The sequence below is a fragment of the Doryrhamphus excisus genome, chromosome 4 (assembly GCF_030265055.1).
Source record: "Doryrhamphus excisus isolate RoL2022-K1 chromosome 4, RoL_Dexc_1.0, whole genome shotgun sequence".
NCBI lineage: Eukaryota > Metazoa > Chordata > Actinopteri > Syngnathiformes > Syngnathidae > Doryrhamphus > Doryrhamphus excisus.
Window position 1 is genome coordinate 12,901,321 of NC_080469.1, and position 23,204 is coordinate 12,924,524.

Here is a 23,204-nt window from a genome sequence, read left to right on the forward strand (position 1 = left end):
CAAGTTGTTCCTTGCTCTGTGGGTATCATATAAACAAATAAGTAATTCTGAATGATTATTTTGTGCATTAAGAGTTTTTCATCTTGAAGATTTCATTTATATTTATATTGGTGTTCCAAATTCATCCCCAGCAGTGAAAACATGGCACTGTGAGTGGAAAAATTAGGCTTTATTGATAGTTGGACATATTTTTGTATTTTAGATACTATTAAGAAGGGGGTAGTTAGTGGTTCTTTTAGAGTTGGACACAGTGGAATTATTTCGGTCAGATAATGGACACTTTATACTCAACAAGCAGGATCAAAACTAGTAAACTTCTGTCACTGCTGCTTTTTCTAAAATGGTGCATTCAGGTGCATCATATAAGTCTTGGGACACAAGTTGCTGCTGCATTCAGGGACACTTGTAAATCACAGCAAACACAACCATACATGCACATGCAACCCAAAGTACGTGATACTCACAGAACCAACCAGGGCACATTAATTAAGTTAATTAATTTAATTACGTTTATGTTTCTTAAGTGTGCAGGAGTAGGAGGTACAAGGCTTCAGGTCAAATGTCTGAATGGTACGTGACTGTAAAAAGTTTGGGAACCACTGCTTGAGGCTATTTCTCCTCCCAACCCCCAGTATCAGAATGGCAACACCCATTTGTTTTTTCATCCTGCTTGAACCAAGTTCAGCCGTGTCAAAAGTATGAGCTCTCCTTAGTGACATTCAAGTTACACATTAACGACTCATGCACGCATAGAAACTCTGTCCACAATGCTACGCGCATGATTGGACGTCGGTCCCTCTGTCAACAGAAGTCAAATGACGTTCTCCCAATTTATCTGTCATTGAAGTTTGACAAGTTTTAATTGCCAAGTGTAGAATGCCGGGCTGCCCAAAATGTCCCTGTAGCTAACTCACTAATTATAGACTTCCTGCTTGAGTAATCACATGTCTTATTGTTTCCTAATTACCATTTTTACAATAAATTAAATGCCGTGTTGCTGTTAGACAGGCACAGATTGGTGCATCAATACTGTCATGTATACACACCAAACCTCAGGAGAAAGCAATTCCAGCATAAACACACACACACACACACACACACACAAACACAAACACTCCACGACATAGTGTACACTCATGTGGTGCTCATTATTATTTTTCCTCTGACGTTCCTGAGGTTAAAATGCCTTCACAACTAGTATGTGGGGGTGTGGAGAAGGCGGCAAATACAATACAGGATGACTGTGGTGCGTTCAATGACATTGTGAAAAGCCTTTGGAATGGACTGGATTAATGGCATTTCATTCAGCATGCTAAACTGCATTCATAAACATTCCACTATTACAACCAAAGAAAAATAACATTAACATTACAATCATTTGTACTTGAATGATTTTAGCATTGCTAATTCTAATTTAGTCAAGATTTGCAAGCAGACCTCCTGCAAAAGGTGAGAAAACATCATTAATCTCAAACCAGAGGCTGAAGGATGACAAAAAAAAGAAAAATGTTGCCTTGCTGAAAGCACAGCATGAAATATTTCATTCTTCTCCAAAAGAGGCAAAGGGGGAGTTGTTGTCATGTCTTCTTCTGTCATTTTTGTCACACTTTATTTCAACACTAACCCATGCACAGTTCTATTAAAACGTCTTTCCGCACCAGACGCTGAACCCAGTTCCAGTCAACTTGACTGCGGTGTTCCGAGGAGACGGCATTCAGCAGAGGAAGACGCCCTGGGCCATTATTTTAGAACCTCTAATCCAGATTAAATCCCCCACCTCCCATTTTCTTTCACTATTCCATTCTATGCAGGAGACACACATTATTTCAACAAATGTCATCATTATGGGTGTAGCACAAACTGTCTTATCACGAAACGTTGGATCTGATGTGCCAATTGCTTTAAGAAGCGTAAAGATTAAAATTTGATGTGAATTTGGACGGCGCGGCATGCCAAGCTTTACGATTTTGCCGCCGTGCAAAATCCTCCTTTCACAGAAGACGAGTTGAGGGGTGATTCTGTGGTTCTTCAAGTAATAGGCCTATTTCGACAAATGTATGCAAAGACTGCTGGAATGTACCCATACATATGCGTCAAAAGAACCTTTATTTCACCCACATGTGACAAGATAAACTCATCACAGCGCATCTTGCATATGAATATGATGTTTGTATACAAGTGCCGTACCTTCACAATGGTCACAAATGGGGGCTCGGAGGTTGCTGCCAACCTATCTGACCCCATCTTCATCGTGGCCGAGGGATCGAGGGCAGACGCGTTCTTGCTCGTCATGTAGTCCAGACCATAACCAAAGGCCTGGATGGCGTTTCCTGTAAGGTAACACAGATACATGGTTTTTGTTTGGTGTCCCAAGAAGCCAGTTAGCACACAAACCAAAGTCTTGGTTGCATGCCCAATCTTTGGTGAGTATAGCGACAAGGGAGGCGTGTGACTAGGCAGGAATAAAAAATTGTTTTTATGTGCCAAACTAATCAAAACCAATCTGAGATTTATGTTTAAATCTGTCACCAGGGAGGCCTCTCAAGATTTTTTCCTCTCAGAGAATACCAGTGTTGGCTTGTGTTCAATAATTGAAGATGTGCCCTGCTTATGTAAGTGAGGGGTTGTTCATGTAGTCTATTTAACTTTCTGTAAGTAAATCCCCAGGGATTCCATTGACGTGTTCATCAAACTCGTCGGTTCGTGTCCTCTGCTCAGTATAAGAAAGCTTTAAATGCCGTTGCAGTCTATTCTCAATCGGAGACACAATTGCAGCACCGCGCCTACACTTTGAGATGATGAACCCCAATTTGCTTTTCCAATCAATGTGTACCAAGAAATGAGATCTTTTAAAACAAGCGACTCAGCCAGCTCTAACAGGGTAGCATTAGTCTGTGAATACATGCCGTGTGAGATGTTTTCGCCTTCAGATAAACTGTGTGCATTTTTATGCGGCTAAGCACACGTGCAAGCCTCTACAAAAATGTGATAATTCCCCCGTTCAGTCGGCTTTTCAGCCACATGTGGTAAAATAGTGTTGGAGTACCTTTTCACTGCTCATCCGTTTAAAACACAGGGCTTGTTTCTCTTTGCTCAGCCTGAGAGCAGAGGATGTAATTGCTTGGCAACCACCTCCATTATAAGGTCAGTGTGCAGAGATGACTTTGAATAGATTTATACCAATGATCAAATTCAAAACAGCGGCCAACAAAAGGTGAAATTGTGTTTTCCCACACATGCTGGACACAAACATGGTGCTTGGTGCTCCCACCGTGTCGGCCACCTACACAATACAGTGTATAGCTACGTGTAGTTAACATGTATAGAGTCACCTGCGACAACATTAGCACCATTTGCACAAGCGGATGAGATCCATTCCAAACATTATGCATTTGCAAATGCTTGTTATTGTGTTTGAACTGCACTGCGGAGTTTGTTCTTCTCATATTGCAAATTAAATTATTAGTAATGCCTATTACATCTGTATTTTATGTTTCTGGGTGCAATTACTTGACATATTTGATATCTTGGTATTTCAAATAATCCTCTCTTTTTAAATGTCGAAGTATGCACAATGTTTAACAAATGTATGTACGTGTGATAAAACTAGAAAATAAATTTGTAGAAATCTTAAAAAAACTACAACTTTTTTATTACTATTTATTTGGCAAATGACAGAACTATTGATGAATAATGCACAATTAAAGTAATTGTAATTTGTGTTGTTTGTTTTTGTTTTATATGGTTCAAACCTCTAAGTATGCACAGCAGAAAATTAGATACTGTCGGTACAACTGCACCAGATATGTTTAATTTAAAAACTGTACTTTTGAATAGAATAGAATCAATGGGAAATTGGCAATTTCAATAAAATTGAAGTTAAAAAAGGCATACAAATTTAGTTTTTGTATTAAAAAAAATATCAAACTCTAATCAAACCGAACCGTGACGTTTCTGTACCATTGGACACTAGTTCTACATACAATTTTTTTCGACTAATAATATAGGCCATAATCAACCACAAAACCGCAATCATCAATCCATTTTCTATAACGCTTATCCTCATTGGTATGCTGGAGCCTATCCCAGCTGACTTCGGGTGAGAGGCTAATCCCAGGGCACATATAGACAAACAACCATTTACACTCACATTCATACCTATGGACAATTTGGAGTCACTAATTAACCTAGCATGTTTTTGCAATGTGGGAGGAAACTGGAGTACCCGGAGAAAACCCGCGCATGCACGGGGAGAACATGCAAACTCCACACAGAGATTCCAGAGTGGGAATCGAACCCGGGTCCCCTAGCTGTATGGCCTGCACGCTAACCACTCTTTCACCGTGTAGCCTGGTAATTTTTCATTTTGACAATTTTATTGTTTATTATGGAATGCGCTATTGCAATTAGTGAATGTTTTCAATATATAATGACCCTGTGTAGACCCAAAAATCACTGGATTTTGCAGGTGTACTAATAAATGTATGCCCAAAGCTTTGCACTCCTCTTCGGGACAGAGAGCACTCGCCAGTGCAAAGTTTGACTCTAGAGGTGAATTTAAGCAAAGCACTGCTGAGACGTGATGATAAGCATCTGTTTGTCAGCCACAGCTTGCTTTCTCCCTAAAGACACAGTTGGAATGCGGCATTCAGTCAAAAACCCAACCAGCTGGCTGAAGATGCTTCTCATGCAAACTTTTCACTGCACTCTAAAGTGCATCTGAATGACTACACTCATAGTCAGAAATAGTATCACGCTGATTTGTGGTTCTTTAACCTTTGGTCTAAACCCCCATGAGCCAACCTGCAGGGATGCATGCATGAAGAGTGTAAACATATTGCGTTACTCTAGTCATACAACGAAGTGCAGTATTGTGTACCCTTTCCTCCCTGGTGTGCTGAAGTTTATCGCCCGTTCCCCTTGACTGCAGAGGAGAGGGTGGGGGAGATGTTGCATTTTGGAGTTATTTTTCAAGACGCCTCCTCAGCTCCAAGCCTCATCCCTCATCCTGCAACCTCAGCTAAAAGGGAACCCCTGCAATCTATTGAAATGGTCTGAAAGCATTTATCCACGCAGTGGAACACGTTAAAGGCGACGGTTTCGTGTAGCAGCGAGCACTCCACCATATCAAGGAAGCCTGATTTTCTGCTTCCGACTGAGAGAGACATGAGGATGTAGGAGCGAAACGTTTTGTCGATCTGCAGCCACCGTCTCCTCGTGCATGAGATGTACAGAAGATATGTATTATTTAATTTCTGCCAGATCTGTTACTTTTTATGACAGTTTTCTCCTGTGAGCAAAAAGCCAGAGATTGGAAGTGAAAATGACATGCAAATGGTTTCTTTTGTGTTAAGGTCTAGGCAGATGAGGCCCAAAGGAAGCATGAGCGGTGAAAAGAAATTAGTCATTTCTGACAAACTTAGAACACTTAATTCCAATTTAATCAGTTGGAAAAGAGGTGGCTGTTGAGAAGCTGAATGCAGCAACCGGTATGGCTGACTTCAGGTTATATAATCGTTCCTACATATTCACATGACCCTTTTAACATTGTGTATTTCCTGAAATTGTGATCCCAGTCAGGCAATATTCATTATAGCAGAGCCATTTATTTGTGTAATTAAATTGTCCCTCTCCACTTTGCAGTTCGAACAGCGCGCCCTCACTCACTCTAAATGTGTTTTTTTTCCCCCAAAAAATAATTAATTTGTAAATGATTCCGGTGCTGCAGGGTGGACGAGTGGTTAGGCCACACAGTCAGGTGATCGGGAAGACCTGGGTTCGAATCTCCGCTTAGACATCTCTATGTAGAGTTTGCATGTTCTCCCCGTGCATGCGTGGGTTTTCTCCGGGTACTCCGGTTTCCTCCCACATTCCAAAAACATGGTAGGTTAATTGGCAACTCCAAATTGTCCATAGGTATGAATGTGAGTGTGAATGGTTGTTTGTCTATATGTACCCTGGGATTAGCCTCTCACCTGAAGTCAGTTGGGATAGGCTCCAGCATCCAAATGAGGATAACCGGTATAGAAAATGGGTGGATGGATGATTGCGGTTTCATGGTTGATTATGGCCTATATTATTAGTCGAAAATATGCATTTTTAAGTTATTTATTGTTGGTCTAAATTAAGAATTTTCCAGCATAAATTAACTAATTTACAAATAAAAGGTGCTGATGAAATTCAAATTCATTGACGCTGAAAGATGTTGATAAAATGTAGTGATCACTATGTGTAACCAGAAACACACGCCATATTGTCCGAACAATAAGGCTTTTATTGCAGTTTGAATTATCAGTTGTGGCCGTAATCCAGCTAAAATTCAAGTATGAACCCCCAAGTTATTTCCTGTCCACACACCCGGGAACAGATTTATTGCAACACACACACACACACACACACACACTTAAATTGCTTATTTCCTCTGATTATATTGGGTAATATGAGTGTAAAGCTGACTATAAGGGTGTAATTTAATGTCAAGAGGGCTCTAATTTTAAAAACAGTAAAACAGATTTTATTTGCTCTAACTACAAAAATATTCCATTTATAAATACAGAGTTGAAATTCACTTATCATGGTCGGGTCTGGAACCAATTAACTGAGGGATTACTTGATGATTTAATGTTCCCAGTGATTGACTGGTGAGCATCTGGATCAGCTGGGATAGGCTTCAGCTCATCAATGACCCTCATTTTATTATAACAATACATTTGTATACTGTAAATAAAGGCTACCCATATATGCCTGATACTCTCTGTAGTTGAGTTTTCCAACCACTATAATGTTTTTCATCATACATAGCTCACTCACTCAGACAAGTGTTGTCAGTAAAGCTCCTTAGGAAGTTCCCACACTCCTCTTCCTGGTTTCCGCTGCCTTTACAAGTACACCACGGAGAGATGGTCCAATGGCTGAAGCTACTGTCCACATAGTTGGGTGTCATCTCCGTGCCTGTGAGAAAATCCATACACACACAGACACACACATCCAGACACATTAGGATGAACATCTATGGGTCACTAATGGGCAATAATGGACGACATTTATTGCAAATAGTTTATAGAAAACAGTGCAACGCGGGAATGGGATGGTATTGTTTTACTTTTATGGGAAGGGAAAGCTTGCCGTAATGCTTCATTTTAGGTATAAAGAGGCCATCATGCTGGAATATGATTTTTTTTTTAAAGCAGGTGCTTTATGAAGTGTGTGTGTGCGTGCCTGCTCTGTTTGACTACAACAGGGCTGCAGCAAAACACTTCACTTTTGAAAGGTCTGTCAGCTGGTGTCAGCCATGTCATCCACTTTGTGTGAGCAGCATGACTTATTATCTCCACACTGTGTACAATTTGTGGACCCGTGCAACTTGTGTGCTAAAAGAATTCCAATTTAGTACGGTGTGTTATCGCTGAGAAACCTGGTCGTTGTCGCCAAGGTGCTATTATCGAAATATGTATGCATTAGTCTGTGCACATTGTAGGAGCACACATTTAATATGAGCAAACAGATGGTCATCAAGTCTTTTAATGAAGTAAACACTCTCTCTGTGCCTCCCTAATTACTTCTAGTAGTAAACTAGATGTCCAGGACGCTGGGGGAGATATCACAGCAGCCCGGGAAAAGCTGACAGTCTCACTCCACAGGCTAAAAAGCCGAGGCAAACTAGACTACTACTTTTTTTTTTTTTTGCTCTAGACCATCTCCTGTAATCTCACAGTGGTGCTGACGTTTGTGAAAAATATTATGTGATCTCCCAGCAGGTTACATCGTCTTTTTTCTCTCTCTTTCGCACACTCTCGCTCCATCACGGTCTCACCCGCAGCCCTGGCGTGATACTGACCGATGAGCTTTGTGTAGGAGGCCAAGCAGGCTTGGTGATTGTCTTGGTTGGGACAGGTGCTCACCGTGGGCGGGATGCTGCGGCAGTTTGCCATGAAATCAGCCAGCCTGGACCTTTACAACAACAACATAAAGCACAGACACCCACATCAGGAGAAAGTGGTCACAAAAAGTCACAAACGCGTGATAGACGCCGACACAGCTTTACTTCTCAAGACAGAATAAAAACCCAAATATTTCAAGGGGGTTCTCAGTTGGTCCCATGATAAGGCGTACATTCTCCCGTGGTGCTAAGGCTATGTTTACACTTGGAAACATACTTGCACATTTTGATGTTGTTCGCTTGCCATTCAAACGGGTGTTTTTTGTGTCATGGGCTCAAAGGCTGCACAGTATAGAACATATGCATCAGGTAGGTTACTTTACGTAACTGAAATATTGCACCTAAACTACCTAAACTGCCATATGCTGGGTTGTATATACTATAGGTTACTGTTATATCCCAATATATTTACAGGCTTAGATATCATAAAAAGCTTCTAAAATATACTAATAAAGAGCACCATGACATGGAGAGCAGAGCACAGAGACAACACTTTGTCTTAAATTTGTAATTTCTGCATGTTTTTTCAGTCATTTTCGGTCCATGTATTGGGTCAATGTCAACGGAATCGAATTTGATTGGATAGAGACCCATCTTTCAAGGTGTTTCGCTTGTAGACTATACAAGCGGAGCAAATGCCCCAGAGTTGGTTTCAAATGAACCAAAAAAGGCAAGTGTGAATGCCCTAAGTTGGAAACTACTAACTGAGGTCAAACCAAGTAAATGTATTTTTATTTAAGCACAAAGACACTATGAAAATAAGGAACCTATCCAGAATTATTATTAGCATATTAGCATATTTTTGGAAAAATTCCAGTATTAGAAATACATGAGGTTAAGATTATCTTGAAGTAAACACTGATTAGTGGTTAGCGTGCAGGCCACACAGCTAGGAGACCCGAGTTTGATTCCACCCTTGGCCATCTCTGTGTGGAGTTTGCATGTTCTCCTCGTGCATGTGTGGGTTTTCTCCGGGTACGTTTTTTCCCACACAAAAACATGCATGTTGGTGACTCCAATTGGTGACTCCAAATTGTCCATAGGTATGAATGTGAGTGTGAATGGTTGTTTGTCTATATGTGCCCTGTGACTGGCTGGCGACCAGTCCAGGGTGTACCCCGCCTCTCGCCCGAATACAGCTGGGATAGGCTCCAGCACCCTCGTAAGGATAATCGGTAGAAAATGAATGAATGAATGAATATATGAACATGTGGCAAAAATGCACACAACTCCACTCTAGTAAAATCCTGTGTTGCTGCTTATAAACAGATGGCTGGATATAACTAAAATTACTATACAAACATATGTTTCCTCCCACAGTTCAACAACATGCCGGTTAGGTTAATTGGAGACTCGAAATTGCTCACAGGTGTGAATTGTTGTTTGTCTGTGTGTGTCCTGTGATTGGCTGCTGACCAGTCAGCTGGGATAGGCTCCTACCCATTTGTTGTGACCCCAAACAGAATCAATAATTGTGAGTAAATAGTGATAATTTTAACCCTCCTCGTTGTAAGGAAGGGACACACAAACATACACCTGTGTTTTTGGCAGCATATCCGATGTTGGCCAGTTGCCCTCAGTGGCCAGCACCAGAAAGGGAAGTCACATCTGGGCAACATCTGTTTTTTGGGGTGCAGTCAAACAGGTGCACTGAATAACAACTAGCTCTCCCTTCTGACTCAAAACCTACATTTTTTTTCTATCTTGACAACATACACAACAAACCCAGTCGTAATTAATTAATGTAGGATGAGAGCTTCTTTTAACCTATTCTTCCGTGATTATCCCTCACATCTCGGCAGTTTCCCGAATTCTCTTTGGGCGCCAAACCTTGGGTACTGATAAAAGTGGTGTTTTTTTTTGTTTTGTTTTGGTGTGTGTTTGCGATAAGAGCTTTAAGTCTGCGGAGGCCCCCGGGGTGGCATTGCTAATCCACTTAAGTAGGTTTATTGGGAGGAGCATGTGCAAAGTTACTCTGTCTGTGCTGTTCACATCACAGCTACCCACTACATGAATCACAATCCATCGCACATTTCTCTCTCATCCCGCCGCCTTTTCACCCATTCATCCTGGCCGCTTGGTGGAGCCTCATGTTCAGAGCTTCTGTGTTGGTGGATTTTAAACTTTAATACAAAATAAATTGAGTTGTCCTTTAACAATGAATTATTACATTGAAATTGTAAAAATAAAAATATACAAATAATTAAAGGAAAACTAGTATTTGGTTTAATTCATTAGACATAAAAAGAATGTGCCTAAAGCTAACCCCTTAACAGTTTTATTATTACCAATTATGGTGATTACATGATGATTTGGTGGCCATATTTAGCACCACATGTCCCTTAAGATTTCAGTAGTTGATGCCACAGGACACTTTATTTTGGAGTACATTACTGTAGGTTTATGCATGTACACAAAGCTCCCAAAGGCTTAAAGAAACTCATTTTGTCCAGTAAAAATCAAGTGTTATTTACGGCATTACTTTAATATTTAAGTGGAGCATTAACATTTGAAGACAATAATGTTGTACTATTTGTCCGTTTTCTATGACGCTTATCCTCACAAGGGTCGTGGGTATGCTGGAGCCTATCCCAGCTGTCTTTGGGCAAGAGGCGGGGTACAGCCTGGACTGGTGATCTGCAAACCACCAAGCTTTTTTGTTTGGATTGTCAGAGCACAACAGAAGGGTACCCATGTTACAGACTTCGGTGAGTTTCTCCACCTCCGTGGATGCACAGCACATCCGAAATGATTCAGAAACAGTTTGACGGATATTTCTCGTTCATGTTCACAAAAACAGTCCTGTGTGAAATGCCGTTGACAATGTGCACAGACTAATGTATATTTTTCTCTTACTGGGAATCATGAACTCCAATAACTTCCGCTTGCACTTGCCTCGTCAACCGGCAACAGAGAAGCAGTGCTTGGGGAAAAGGCGGGGGAAGCAGAGCCCATATAAGGAAGTCCACCCATTTGTGACATCACAGACATCCAACCCAACGCCTTCTGAAACCGAACGTTTTGAGCCATCCCAAACTTCTTTCAGGGCTCAATTCCAAATGCGCGAACCCTCTTTTATCTGAAACTTTGGTATCATTTAACGCCAGAATACAACATTCTTACTACATTAATCAGTCAGAAAAGTATAAAAAGCATAATAGGTCCTCTTTAATGATAAAATATGGTCTGTACAGTTAATAAAAGCTATGCACCATGGCAATAGTTTGACTCTGGAACAGATCATTTCAACTTCTATTATTTTCTGTGGGAATAATTACTTTAAAATGTGAACAAATTGCCAGTTCCACTGTATTTTCTCCTAAACAACCCTGAGACCCTGCTGTTTGAGATGACTGTGACTGTTATTTTTGCAAAAAAGGCTGTTGTCTTGTCTGAGCTTTTTAACTAGCACGGCCATCCAAGCTGAACAGTTTATGCTTCACTTATGGATGATTCTTTTTGTTGCTCATTTGTTTGCAGCGTGCAGCCAGTGCAGACAAATTGAGCCTTGTGTGTTGAGGGGACGATATCCTCTTTGTTGATGTCTTTTATAAGGCGCTCTGTGAAGCACACCTCGCAAAAGGGAAATCTTATCATGATGATGGTCTTCTTTGGGGCGCTTAATCATCTTAATGCTTCAAAACGGATGTGAAAATAATCACCTCATGTACTGATACTCTGCGTACCCCCTGCAGATATGCTGCCTTTTAACAAATGCGATGAGTTCATTAGCAGAAGGGAATAAAAGAGATGAACAAACTAAATGATGTGTTACAACATCCTGACCACAGTATGTGAAGTATCTATTTATGGGATTGCACTATAGTGAGTGAGACATGCACACTGACAGATGCACTCACTCCAGATGAATAAAAGAACAATGACGTTTGTATCATCAACATTTGCATACTGACACGCCTTCACATATGCATCACCTTTTCTACTTTGTACTTGAGCATGAATGCATCACTATGTGGTTTTCCATGTTTCCGAAGCAACTGTGCTTGCTCGGATGAATAATGACCATTCCTGTGCTGATGGTGTGATCAGAAATCAGAAAGAAAGATTGATGTGGAAAAAAAACCACAGGCTATTCAAATAGGAAGACAAATGTGTCCACTATGATGCTGCATTCTAAATCTGCATGTATAAAGACAGTGGACACAAACTGATCTCTTTGGGGGATTATAGGGTGATGAGGTAAAAGTCTCCCTGTTTGTCCTTCTCCTGGCCTTTCACCGGAGTTTAGTGTGATGAGATTGAAGCCTGAAGCAAAAAAAAAAAAAAGAAGAAAAAAAAAAAACCCTCTTCATTTCTTCAACTGCATCTCCGTTCAGCGTCCTATCAAATTACCCGGGGAATGCGACGAAGCGAAAAGCCACTAATGTCACATCTGAAGCCACATGTCGGAAAACAGTCTGCTTGCACTTGCAAGGCTGCTAAGACTGATATGGATGCAAACACATAAACACACACACACACACACAGGGAGTGTATTCTCATAGCTTGAACCATGTTTATTCCTCTCCATTCTCTAGTGCCCACACACATTCTGCAGGTGAACAGTTGTCTTTCTTTTAAATTCAGGTTTGGTACTGATGAAACTTAACTTTAGTGATAACTTTAGTTATCACTTAACTTTAGTGATAACTATGATCCACTCATTATTTGCACTTTGGTCTGTAATAGTATTAATGAATTATCAGCATCCTTCCGACCTCGTGAGACGATGGAGTAGTTCCACTGAGATAGGAGGTCAGCGGCAAAGGCGGGAGTGGCTGAACAGTCCCACCCTCTTGTGGCAGTCCCTCTTGCATTTTTCACAGACGAATGTTGATTGTTTTTGTGGCTGGCACGCTCTCTGAATTTAGTGAATTACTTATGAAATTAAGTAATTGTAATCCTGTTTACCAATCAGACGAGCTGTGTGTTTTTTTTTTTTTCCAAAGGGAGATCTACTAGCTTGGCATGTGTGGAATCGGTGTCAATGGGAATTTGTAAATAATACGGATGAGCGAGTACACCGTTATCTGTATTTGTTTCACACATGCATGGTTTAACCTGAAATGGGTGGGGCTTAGGTTGGTGCAATATTTTCAAAGTCTGAAATTGACATGGATTGATCAGAAGTTGCTATATTTATAACTTATTATTGAGCTATGTGGACTGTGTATGTCTGTTAGTGACATGTTAGACTTATGTGTGAAGTTGGTGATTCATATAAAAAAACATCCAGTGATGGCAAAAATAATCTGTCAGCCTTGTTCACTGTATTTTTCTCAAAAGCCACACGTTCAGTACCACAAGCTAAATTTTCCAACTGACTTTAGAACCAAGCAGATGAAAAAAAAAACACTGGCACTTAATCAAAACAAGTCTGCCTGTGCATTTTTGTGTATGTGATGAAGATGCACATGTCTTTTTCCATGGTGGAACACACACGTAAACAAGATGGCCGTCGCTGATACACAAGAATGGATAGGCGACAGTGTGCAGGGATACAGCGGGAGAGAAATATGACTCAGAGAGATCCGTGAAGTCTGATTTTTTTCGAGTAGTCATTTTTGTGATGCAAATGTAATTTCTCTTTTGAATGCATAGTGTTTTGAGAAGCCAAACTGCTTACTTGTGAAACCCCAACGACTACCTGGAACTATATTCTTCGTCCCCGAAATCTGACCAGAACTGGACTTAGGAGACCAAGTCACTATTGATGGACAACACAGCTGATGGGGATGCATACAATTTTAGGTCAAAAAATCCAAACTAACCCTTCTTTTTCCTATTCTGTGTATTCTCACTAGAGTCACAGGGTTTTGCTGGAGCCTATCCAACCTGACTTCAGGCAAGAAGCGGGGTACACCCTGGACTGGTAGCCAACCAATCACAGGGCACATATAGACAAACAACCATTCACACTCACATTCATACCTATGGACAATTTGGAGTCACCAATTAACCTAGCATGTTTTTGAAATGTGAGAGGAAAATGTACCCAGAGAAAATGAAAAAAATCTCGATACACCTCTTATGTCACACAGTTTCATTATGAGTCACCTACCTGTCTCCTGGCTCAGACGCTTAGTCACCAAACCAACACTGTTTGAAACCAGATCAGACCAACGTACCAACAAACAGTTAATAGGAATATTCCCGATCATTGGGACCGCCTCCACAGATGACTTACGAGGAAGAGGAACACAGTTTCACTTTGGAGACGTTGCTATACATTGGCTGGGTGGTTATTTTACAGTTGAAAGAATTAAAGAACTCAGCTGATCTCCGCCCTGGTAAAAGGGCCGGACCACACCATTTTGCCTCATAAAAGGGTTTGTTTTATCACTTCTTTTCACTAATGATAAAAAAACAACCCAAAACTATGAAAGTTTCTATTCGAAGAGGAATGCTATAGTTCTTTTAGAAGGTTTCTTTTTAGAAGCAAATTATTTAAGACAATGACATCTTAAAGACAGTAATTTACCGTTTACAGAGGTGTGCTGAGTGTTCACACAATGGTGTTGCAACATCGGGATGCAGCACATTTCAAGGTTTCTACAGGATTTCCATTATAGCGCGACCAAACGCCACTCGCTGCTGAAATTACAGGCTGTCTAGCTCAACAGAGTTTTTCTGGTCATTTCAGCCACTCAGCCCCCCAGGGAAGTGGCAGGAAAGCCCCCACAGAGGTAGACTTCTTTCAACCAACCTGACACTTTAAACACAGTCATTCAGCCATGCGCCAAGTGCATGTCCATCCAAGCTGGCAGTAAGAGAAAACTAATGGCTTTCTCTATGGATTCTTATTCCGATCGCTTGATGGCCATGACAAACAATGTGAGTCCAATCAGATGAGTGTCAGTCTTAGAAACTATTTCCTCACGGAAGAGATGGGGAGGAAAAATAGCTAGGAGATTCCAGAGTCCTCTAATAGCTTCTAAAGGATGATTATTTCTCTTCAAATGAGAAATTGCAGCTCTTCTCCCTTATCAGTCGTCTTCAGCATATTGAGGCTGTCAACCTTATCTCTCCATCATAACAACAGCTATGACAATAGTTGCCACTTAATGGGATCGCATAATAGCACTTAGATGAGGCAAATGAAAAAACAAAAGAGAGTGCTTTCTGTTCACTTTGCCTCCTTGTTGACGTTCAGCTGCTGTCTATTCTTCAACATCCACCTCGGATCTCTCCTCCTCAGCCTCGAGTGGCCGTGTGCAAACTTGTCATTAAGGAATTTGAATACACAAATAGTAAATAAGGTCCACAGACTTTATTTTGTCACTTTGATTAACATCTGCCAAAAAAACAATAGGCAAATGCTCACAACGGACTTTCAGAAATGCGTGTTCCTGGCATTGTGATGCATGGTTCATTATGTCAACAATTACTATGAAGAAGGCAAACAAAGCATCACAGACCTTGTGGGAAGGCCAAGCGTTATTATTTTTTTTTATCAACAAAAGGCCATTACTGTCAGTACTATCAGGGTTGTTTTTCACTTTTTAATTTCATTTGCTACATTCTGCTCTGCTTGATACCTCGGTTTCGGCTGTTGGTGGTTGTCACCATCAAACCACAGATGCAACCACTGGCCACAACATCTGGTACAGCCACACAATCTAATGAGGTTCAATTTAAGAGCTGCATCAAAACAGAATACTATTAGAAATGCTTACTTTTACATTTAACATGACTGGAAGGTTAAATATTGTGGTTGTAGTTTGCACTGAAGTGAAGAATTTTGTATCTTTGTGTTTCATGTCATTGGAGAGCCATGCAGTTGTATATATGCACACAGCGACATCACATCACTACAAAAAAAAGCATTTCACAATTGAACCTAATGAAATTGTGCAGGTATTGCTAATGTTTTAGCCTGCAAGTTTATTTTCTATTGACCATGTTTGCACCTGCTTTTTTGGCAACGCTGCACTCACTGGGATTCCCAGTTGATCCTAAAAGAGCCATGTGGACAGATGGTATTCATTGAAAACACAAGGAAGCTCGCCCATCACATTTTTGCTGCCCAATGCTTATTTTGAAACATTTACCACAGATTTAATTGGTGAACCACATTAACTTTCAGTTGTTTCGACACCAGCCGCTGCAAATAACTTAGAACCCCATACTGAGTGTTCTGTCATTAGAAGAATGCTAAATCAAGCAAACCACTCTCTCACACACACACACACACACACACACACACACACACACACACACACACACACACACAGTCTGTGGTAGAGATTATTCAAGGTTATCTGAACAGTTCTAAATATTGTCAAAACATTGGAAACAGACCTTCTCCACACAAAAAAATGTGCTGTGAAAATGTGAGAGTGGGTTAATAGGGCGCTACAGAACTCTTATCACCAGTAATTAAATAACCATTAGCTCCACATTAAAGCTACACTTTCTAGCTGGTCTGAGCAATAATACTAGACTATATTTGCTAGCATGAGTTAGGAAATCTGTCATTCATCCCAAACAAGCATTTATGCTGATTGATTGCAAAACTGACTTTTTAAATTATGTTATACACGGAGCTTGTTTATGAACACCAAATGTGAGAAAATATTCCAAATCTCTCTTAGTTGTTTGCTCAAAGGGTTGTTTTTAAAGGACCGTGTCCTTCGTCTTGGACATGATACTGTCTCTGACCCGCCCCAGCTAGAAGATTAGCTAGACTTCACCCATCATTTCTTGAAGGACAGCTTTGTAAAATAATTAAAATGACAAAAAAGAGGCTTTGCTACACATCTTAAAATAAAGCCTGAAGCTCTACCAACTATCTGTCAGTAAACTACAGACTAGGGAGCTATAAAATATGCCATTGTGTTTGTCTGCAATGAATAAAAGTGAATGCTAGCACTGTAGCGCACATAGCTATGCTAGTGTTCCTAACGTTTATGTCTTCCTGTCCCACTCATAAATGTTATGTTGTTGTATCTGATATCCAGTATGGGATCTGTGACAGCTCACAAATGCAGATTTATTTATTTATTTATGTTTATTTTTTCCAAAAGGGACCTAATATGCTTTTCTCACTTTTCTGACCTATAAATGTAGTTAGAATGTTGTATTCCCGTGCTAAATGATAATGAGGTTTGCACATTTGGAAGTGAGCCCTGAAAGAAGTTTGGAATGGCTCAAAATGCTCGTTTTCAAAAGGCTTGGTAAAACTGACGACTTTGTGATGTCACAGAGGAGCGGGCTCCCTTATATGGGCATGGCTGTAAGCCAGATAAGCGACTGCCCTCCGCCAATCTCTGTTCCTCTGGGGGGGTGGAATACATTAAAACAGACCGATTTCACAGGAACCACTAAATCCAAACAAATACAGCTGAATAGGTGCAAATTCTGGAAGAACTAGAAAGATATCTGTGCTGGCTATTGTGTGTAGCTGCTCCATAGGAGTCCACAACTCAATACAGAGGGCAGAAAAACGAGCATTATAGATCCGCTTTAAGTGTTTATGTGAAAAGTAAAAAAGCACACCACCACAGAGCTTTAGCATTAAAGCTACAGAAACACAAAACGATGTGTTCCCAGTACAGCTTGCTACTTTTAAACTGTCCAAATTCCAGCACCAAGCTTGGGTTTTCCTTCAAATACCTCTTAAACTTTGAGACGGTTGAAAAAGTTTTTACTGACAGGATGTGTCCTAATACTTTTAGACTAATTTTAATAAACTGCATTTCCACTTCTGCAAAAATGCTAAAAAGATAAAAAGAAGGTCGGTTAAAGATGCGGTCCTTAATTGATACACTCCAAACCCCACACATCACTCTGTACATAAATATCAAATCCTATTGGGGATGTTGGCATTAATAATAGATATGATACCACCAGCAGAAGTGGATGTGAAGAAAGAATGGATGCATCATCACCTGTGATCATCCATACATATTTCCTTTGATACTGCTGTTAAGGGTATCAGTGCACACACAAACACACACACACACATATACACACACACCATGTATTGGAATTAACCCTTTAGGCGCCATCTATCTATCCATCCATCCATAGTGTTAGGATAGTGATAGGCAACCAAACACTGCCCAACACTACCAGCCAGGCCGAGACTCTGCCCAAATGATTTCCTGAATTTTAACTGATTCAGATTAATTCAGATTTTGATCGATTCAGATTGATGATGCATCCACCTTCATTTTTAAAAAGTATCCATGTCAGCGATACTGGCCCTGTATTTACTTGGTATCGGATTGATACCAAATCTAGCGGTATTGCATACCATTACTCTCCCACGGATACGACGACCAATTTTTATTTTTACATTAGCGCTACCCCCCTCACGATTAGCAGCGCTTTGACAACACACCATATCCCCTCCTAACATACCCAAATACGTTTTAGAAATGCCAGAGTGAAAGTACAGTATATGCTGCTCACTGCAGCTAGTACACTCTAGTTCAGGGGTCTCAAACTCAATTTACTTGGGGGCCACTGGAGCTAGGGTCTGGGCAAGGCTGGGCCGCATCAGGTTTTCCCCCCCAAAAAAACGCATTTATTAAAAACAAAAAAATATACAAACTTTTTCAGTGCTTTGGTTCCGATTTTCTACAATAAAAGCTCTGATAAAACATTCCACTGTTCTCAAATATCTTAATTTTTAAATTTTTCTGCACAAAATAAGATGAAAAATAAATGAACAAATCAAGAAGAAAAATCAATAAAGAAAATCAATCGATCAGTAATAAATAAATATAATAAAAATAATAATAAAACGGCAAATAATAAAAACTTAAGAAACCACATATAGTTGGTGGGTAGACAAATTATTTTCTTCAGATTAAAATGAACAAAGCATTATTAGAGCCCTGTAGACATGACAAAACACGACTATAGTCACATTTATACTTTTTTTATTTACAACATATTGCGCAACTGCAGGGTCTTGAGACACATGCTAACTCGCAAACTAGAGAGCTAGCGACCTAAACGGTAGCCTTCAAGTTATTTCCTTTAAACTTAAATAGCCAAAAACTTACCACTTCCACACGGATAGGGAGGATAACTATTAACAGTTATTTAACCTTTAACATGAACATTAATCAAACGTAATAATTTTTTCTGGGTACATGATACCATACAGCATCCATATCAAACTTGCGCGGCCTGCACTAACTTTCATATATTTTAAACTTTCATATCAAGGCGGGGGCCTAAACTAGCGTCCTGCGGGACACATTTGGCCCGCGGGCCGCGTGTTTGAGACCACTGCTCTAGTTGAAAGTCTATTACCGCATACACTTTGCATAAAACCACACCCACAAATGTAGTTTAAAGTTACAGATGTCCGCCATCTCTTGGTGTGAAGTATTAACTATTATTTGCTGAAATGAGTTGTTTAATTCAATATTCAACAATGCTCAATGCTTTGGCGCTTAAAAGGGTAAAATGTTCTCGCTTCACTTAGAACTCCTGACCCTTTAACGTGTTTGCTACACTCATGTGCACCTAGCAGGTTAAGTGTGGAGCCACAGCAAAGGTCTGATACCTGAAAAATTCTATTTGTACGAAGAGGGAAAGGTCAGTAGATGAGTACACACTTCACACTTCCTTTAAGATAGTATTTGTAACCAAGGGGACACTATCCTTTTTTCTTGTTTCATTATTTATTCAAGTTGAAGGGAATTCAACACCAAAAAAACACTACACTGTAACGATTTCTGACATAGTGTTGAGATTCAGTTTAGAATGATTCAATAACATACCAAACACCAAGAAAAATAGCTACTTGCTTAAATGTATGCTGAATAATTGAAGGCCAGAAGTGTGTTGTGTGGGTTGAGACAGTGTCTTAACCTTTGCTAAAGAGACATGTTATGTACATAAAATAAATAAACTTGCATTTTGCAGCCGTGGCTCCTGTCCAAACTTCCATATCAGTGGACATCCTGGTAATGTTAGTCCAGGTTCTCATTATTGCTCGAGACTAGATTGCTTCAGGCTCTTGCAATCCAAGCTAAATCCCACTTTTTCCTTGAGAAAAAGATTTGAGGTATACTGGAAAGACAGTAGATTTAGTGTAAAATAATGGCGTAGAGGCTGCACAGTAGTGTACCAGTAATTATCTGGATCATTCACTCTCCTTATCGCCCCTACTGTATTTCCCTTTCCTCACGATGCTGGGACAGTCAGAAAAACAAGGCGCACTGTGTTTGTGTACCTATTCTGTGATCGATTGTCACTAAGCACTCTACTGAAAACCAGTAGCCAAAACACTCGACCAGTGAAGGCCGGGATTGGGGATATAAATCAAAGATAGAAGTGTTGCATTGATCCTACAGACAATCAATACACTTCACATGCACAGCTCAATGCTCCTTGGTTTACGGGCTTCATTGGGCTGGTCCAGCGTCAATTGACATGGAAATGGACTGGGAGCTTCTGTAGTTAAACGCATCCATGTACTCTACACACATAAATAGTACATGCTCTTCACTGGCTACAGAAGGACATCCAAATCCGGCCTGCTGTCACTGTTGGACCCAGGCATCCTCAAAGGATCCATTGGATGGTTGAAAGTGAGAAAATAAACTTATGTTGTTGTTTTTAGTTTGTGCAGGATTATGGGACAAAATAACATCATAACAAACTGCGGCAGAAGTACAAGCGAGTGTAAGAAATGAGTGCTGCTCCATTTAACGCATGCTCGCCATCCAGTCCCCAGATCTCCACGGAAAATCAACAATTGCCTCCGCAGAGAGCAGCAAGAGAATGAAATCTTTGTGCACAATGCCACCACTAAAAATCACAGCCAATATTATATGTTTGAAATCTACTCAAATATCTATTTGTTTGCTAGAGCTGTGGGATCTACCTGGAAACAATGTGATTGTGACATCATTGCGGCACAAAGTATTGTTATACAGTACTGCAGAGAGAAACCGCTGATGCAAGGGGACATTTTTACTTTTGCCTTGTAGTTGTAATCAGGGCGGCACAGTGGTACACCAAGACAAATCCGCATTCAAATCTGCTTTAGCTCAGTTTGTTTTTTAAGTCTTGTAGCTGGAGCAGAACCTTAAATACTGTGGAACCTCTTTTAAATGCCATATCTGTAGTCCATGTGTGTTTATATTGGGGCTGCATATTTTAAAAATATACAGTATATACGTATATACTGTTTATGACTGTATATGAATTTCCCCTCTTGTTTCGTGTTGTCCTCCTGCTACTTGTTCTTCATCTCAACATCAGCTGCCGAGATCCATAGCTGTGTGAACATACCGGGGACCTCTAACCCAACCCCGTTTATCGATCCTGTGGGACCCCTCCCTCATTCTTCCCCTCTTCCCGTTCTCTCTCTGACACATTATTGCTACATTTCTCATTTTTCCACCATGCCCGGCCCCCCTCCTCTCTGACGCTACCACTGCATTTCGAATGGAGGAAGCTGAATTGGAGCGAGCTACATATCCTGTTTGAAGGTAGATATCCCTGAGGGGAGACAGGTCTGTCATTGAATGATCATCCCTCACTTTAATCAACACATCTCTCGGGGGGAGCCCCCCCCCCCCCAAAAAAAATCCCCAAGCGTTTTTTCTGTATTGAGAGTTTACTTTTTAAAAAAAAGTTTAGGGGAAAGCTTGTCTCTGATTTTGAAAGTGTATCTCTGCAGGGTTTCTATGCATGGAGCCACAAAATAAAATGGTAATGCATCAAACGGTGTCTTCATTAGCATGACAAATGAGATGAAATTCGATTTCCTTGTAGAACATATTGAAGGTGCAGCACAGATTAAGCTTGATGCTGCTGCGTCAATAAATGATCCAATGAAATAGAATTAGAGAAAAATCAGATCTCCTGATGTTTTTTTTGTGAAAATATGTTTCTTGTGATCATGTCTGACATCACATAAAGAGACTTTATATAGGTGATCACAGTGTGCCATTGACCAATGACAGCCCACACTAGCTGAGTATGTGTTTAGGAGTGCAAAGTATGTGTGTGTGTGTGTGTGTGTGGATAGCGTACAATTATGTGCAGCTACGTACCCATCGAGCTGTTGACCTTTGTGTGCCATTGCGTGGCCACAGATAATGAGCTTTTATGTTCTATTACATCTCTCTCAATACGCAGGTGAACTCCTGACACCTGAGGGCCATCGGGTCAAAGAAATAATCTCGGTCTGAAAACAGATTACACAATGCGGGCAAGCAGGTAATTATCAAGACAATCATAAATTGGAGAAGAGGAGTTGAGCTGCTTTGGATGGGTTCAGCGCAGTGGTGAGAATGTGGCTTATCGCTGCAGGAGAAGATATGCGTGGTAATTTGAACATAAGTCCTCAACTCTGATAAAAATGTGCAATGTGAAAATCTTGTTAGATTTCTAACATCACTTGCACGTCAAGTGGGAGGGTAAACAAAGCTTGAAAAAAGTGGCAAAATGTAATTACACATAGATTGTGTTCCAGTATAATCCAATTAGGTGCAAAAGAAATTAAGGCAAATTTGTTCAACTGTGATGAATTGGTTGTTGTAACTACAGCAAATAAACATTTACTTAAGCCTGTTCTGGAATTTAGTTGGCTTTTGTGCAAAAATGCTGCTGAAAATGTGGTGGTATATTCAAAACATTTTTTTTTTGTTTTCAGTGGTAATACAGTTGTCTCTCGTCACTTCGCAGCTTCAATCTATCACAGTTTTAAAAATATATATTTAATAAATTATGCTGCTTTGTGACAGAGTGGTTTGTGCGTAGGCCTCACAGCGAGGAGACCGGAGTTCGATTCTTCACCCATCTCTGTGTGGAGTTTGCATGTTCTCCCCGTGCGTGTGTAGGTTTTCTCCGGGTACTCCGGTTTCCTCCCACATTCCAAAAACATGCTAGGTTAATTGGTGACTGCAAATTGTCCATAGGCATGAATGTGAGTGTGAATGGTTGTTTGTCTATATGTGCCCTGTGATTGGCTGGCTACCAGTCCAGGGTGTACCCCGCCTCTCGCCTGAAGACAACTGGGATAGGCTCCAGCATACACACGACCCTCGTGAGGATAAGCGGTACAAAAATGAATGAATGGATGTGGTTGATTACGGCCTGTTATTAGGCATATATGCATATTTTGCCTAAATTAAGCATTATCAAATATATAATATATAGGCTCCAGCATATCCCCACAACCCTAGTGAGGATAAGCGATATAGAAAATTATATAATATAAAACATTTATAAGACACATTCAGACACACTAATCACTAATGTTACTAATGTTATCTCAAATAATCCCTAA

The 23,204-nt window shown here is 40.4% G+C and overlaps 1 protein-coding gene across 1 annotated transcript in view; it reads right to left on the reverse strand.

The window, feature by feature from the left end:
• Positions 1 to 23,204, reverse strand: part of LOC131128017 (GDNF family receptor alpha-2-like) — a 75,657-nt gene that overhangs the window by 7,955 nt on the left and 44,498 nt on the right. Inside the window, exons 5-7 of the mRNA XM_058070486.1 lie at positions 7,838 to 7,950; positions 6,811 to 6,951; positions 2,188 to 2,330 (exon numbers count right to left, since the gene is read on the reverse strand). Of these exons, the coding sequence (XP_057926469.1) occupies positions 2,188 to 2,330; positions 6,811 to 6,951; positions 7,838 to 7,950 (397 nt within the window). The remainder of the gene's footprint in view (positions 1 to 2,187; positions 2,331 to 6,810; positions 6,952 to 7,837; positions 7,951 to 23,204) is intronic.